Source organism: Silurus meridionalis, chromosome 15, assembly GCF_014805685.1.
Source record: "Silurus meridionalis isolate SWU-2019-XX chromosome 15, ASM1480568v1, whole genome shotgun sequence".
In the NCBI taxonomy this organism is placed as follows: Eukaryota; Metazoa; Chordata; class Actinopteri; order Siluriformes; family Siluridae; genus Silurus; species Silurus meridionalis.
The window spans coordinates 200,001-202,500 of record NC_060898.1 but is presented as its reverse complement, the minus strand read 5'-3'; the positions used below and the strand labels follow the sequence as shown (position 1 = coordinate 202,500).

The 2,500-nt window shown below is 44.5% G+C and overlaps 1 protein-coding gene across 1 annotated transcript in view; it reads right to left on the bottom strand.

Moving 5' to 3' along the window:
• LOC124397763 (arf-GAP with Rho-GAP domain, ANK repeat and PH domain-containing protein 2) overlaps positions 1 to 2,500 on the bottom strand; it is a 10,570-nt gene that overhangs the window by 5,489 nt on the left and 2,581 nt on the right. Inside the window, exons 4-10 of the mRNA XM_046867512.1 lie at positions 2,403 to 2,500; positions 2,232 to 2,318; positions 1,801 to 1,926; positions 1,446 to 1,506; positions 1,202 to 1,322; positions 437 to 594; positions 153 to 259 (exon numbers count right to left, since the gene is read on the bottom strand). The exon at positions 2,403 to 2,500 is cut by the window's right edge and continues 152 nt beyond it. Coding sequence (XP_046723468.1) covers positions 153 to 259; positions 437 to 594; positions 1,202 to 1,322; positions 1,446 to 1,506; positions 1,801 to 1,926; positions 2,232 to 2,318; positions 2,403 to 2,500 — 758 coding nt within the window. The remainder of the gene's footprint in view (positions 1 to 152; positions 260 to 436; positions 595 to 1,201; positions 1,323 to 1,445; positions 1,507 to 1,800; positions 1,927 to 2,231; positions 2,319 to 2,402) is intronic.

Here is a 2,500-nt window from a genome sequence, read left to right as displayed (position 1 = left end):
GGAGAATGAGGAGGAGGAAGCGGAGGAGAAGGAGGAAGAGAAGAAGCAGAAGGAAGTGGAGAAAATGCAGAATAGATGATATTTGAGGTTTTCATGGAAATAAAAGCTCTGCTGGAGAACAGGAAGTACAGAAAGGACAGGAAGTGACTCACTTGAATGTTCTGTATGGTGTGATGAGGCTGAAGTTGTGGCGTCCGTTCTGTTTTACTGAAGCCACGTTCATGGACACCAACATCGTCCCGATCCCTAAATTAAAGTCCTGCAGGATATTGAGGAAAAACGTATCTGCTGCATTGTGACCTGAAATATTTCACTATTTATTTAAAAACATTCACACAGCTGTAATGTGGGAAGCCAAAAGAGTCAAAAGCTGATTGAATAGAATGAATGTAAATGATGGAATGGTGACTCCTGCCATCTTTGCTCTGGTCTTTACCTCCTTACTGTTGTAGAGATACAGGTTGTGTCCACTGATGGCGCCATACACTTTGCTACGTGGTTCCTTCAGGTTCAGAGAGCCGTGATAACGAGGAGCTGGAGGAGGTTCTCGTCCTCGAGAGGCGAGCAGTGATGTGACCCATCCCATCTTCACATCTGTACACACAACATTACACACACACTTCAGCTGAGATTCCACACCACTGAGGGAGATTCCACAAAACGTTCCTGACTGAATAAAGATGAGAAACAGTGGATATCAGTCATCTGTAGAACATACTGCAAATGCTAACTCTAACGCTGTAGTTAATATCTACAGTCGGCTACAGTGACTCAGGACTACAGTTTGTTCTGATCTCCATCACTGCTCCTCAACATCGTTTATCTGTAATAAATGGACATTCGGTGGAACCCAGATGAGGATGAGGTTCCCTCTTGAGTCTGGTTCCTCTCAAGGTTTCTTCCTTCTGCATCTCAGGGAGTTTTTCCTTCACCACAGTCTCCACCGACTTGTTCATCAGGGACAAACTTACACTTATAAAGAACATCTTCATTTTTATCTCCACATGATCTGTGTAAAGCTGCTCTGAGACAATGTTCATTATTAAAAACTCAAAACAAATAAACATGAATTAAATTAAATTAATAAAACTTTGAGCACTGACACTTTCATCAGATGTCTCGTGGCAGAACTTGATCCAGGACTGATAAAGAGTGTGTGATCTCAGAGCAAAACACCTGAGGAACACCTGCATCATCTCACCTTCATTGTGAGCCATGAACTCAAAGTGTTTCTTGCGGAAGTGGATGAAGAAGCGTCCTCGGTCCAGCTGACGCACGTTGGTGATGCTCGACACGTGGAACACGTACTCTGAAAACTTGTCCTGCATGAATGGAATGTGAGGACGTCATGAAGAATGTTTCAGTAACAGAACAAAGGAATGAAAGAAGAAGAGAGAAAGTCCTGACGGCTCACTTCCTCTCATCACTTATTTTAATGAACTCACTGAGCGTTTCCTCCACAGAGACATCACCTGTCCATCAAACATCGTCCACAGCACATTGTGTCTTCAGGAATAAAAACACAAATAACACCTTTTATTAGACAGAACTGCAGTGGGAGGAGCCTGAGTGAGTAAGTGGGCGGAGCTAATACACTCACATGATCCTTCGCCACTATATAAACATTCACATTTCGTGAGTTCCTGTTTATCAGACTTTTCATCATTAGATTTTTTTTTAGATCATTCCTGATCACATGACCCCCAGCCTTTCTGATGTGAAGATATCATCCGGCCCTGAGTCATGTGATCTTAATAACGTCATGAACGTGAAAATGTGAAGGTTTTATCTGTTAGCTACTTGCGGCTCTTCCAGACATCCAACCAGCTGGAACGCGACACAACGCTGTGGGAGTTCTCCTCAGGCTGGACGATGTTTCCTGCTGCTGCTGAAGATTTTCTGCGACTCACACGGATGGTTGCAGCGCTGAAGAACCACAAGGAACAAGAGCATTAATGGAGAGCTTTACAAGAACTCCATGTGCAGTGAGCAGCTTATTACCACCAACCCAGCACTCTTCCTGAATCCTGAACTTTCAGGACAGACCTGACCCAGAGCCTGGAACTAATCACCACCTAAAGGTGCCACAGTGGAGCTTCAGGAGGTGCTTCTGCTCTTCTCAGATCAAAAGACTGACAGAATCAAAAGAGGGAACTGATGCCTCCATTCAGTCCTGCTCCTCTTATCTGGGACACTTACACACATACACACACACACACACACACACTTACCGTGGTTTTTTCGGTCTTTGACAGGGTTTCTTCTCTGTTGGTGGCTTTGATGGAGAGATGTGTTCAGCATTCTGGACCTGTGGAGGGCTGAGTGTGAACAGCAGATCAGTTCAGTGTAGCGCAGGAGTGTGAGCTAAATGTTCTACACGTGTATTGTTGTATCTCACCCACCTCTCAGTGCTGGTGAAGCTGAAATGTTCTGCAGGAGGATGGTTGTTAAGTGCTGAGTGTGAGTTTTGGGTAAGGGGCATCACAGGGAATTCATCAGT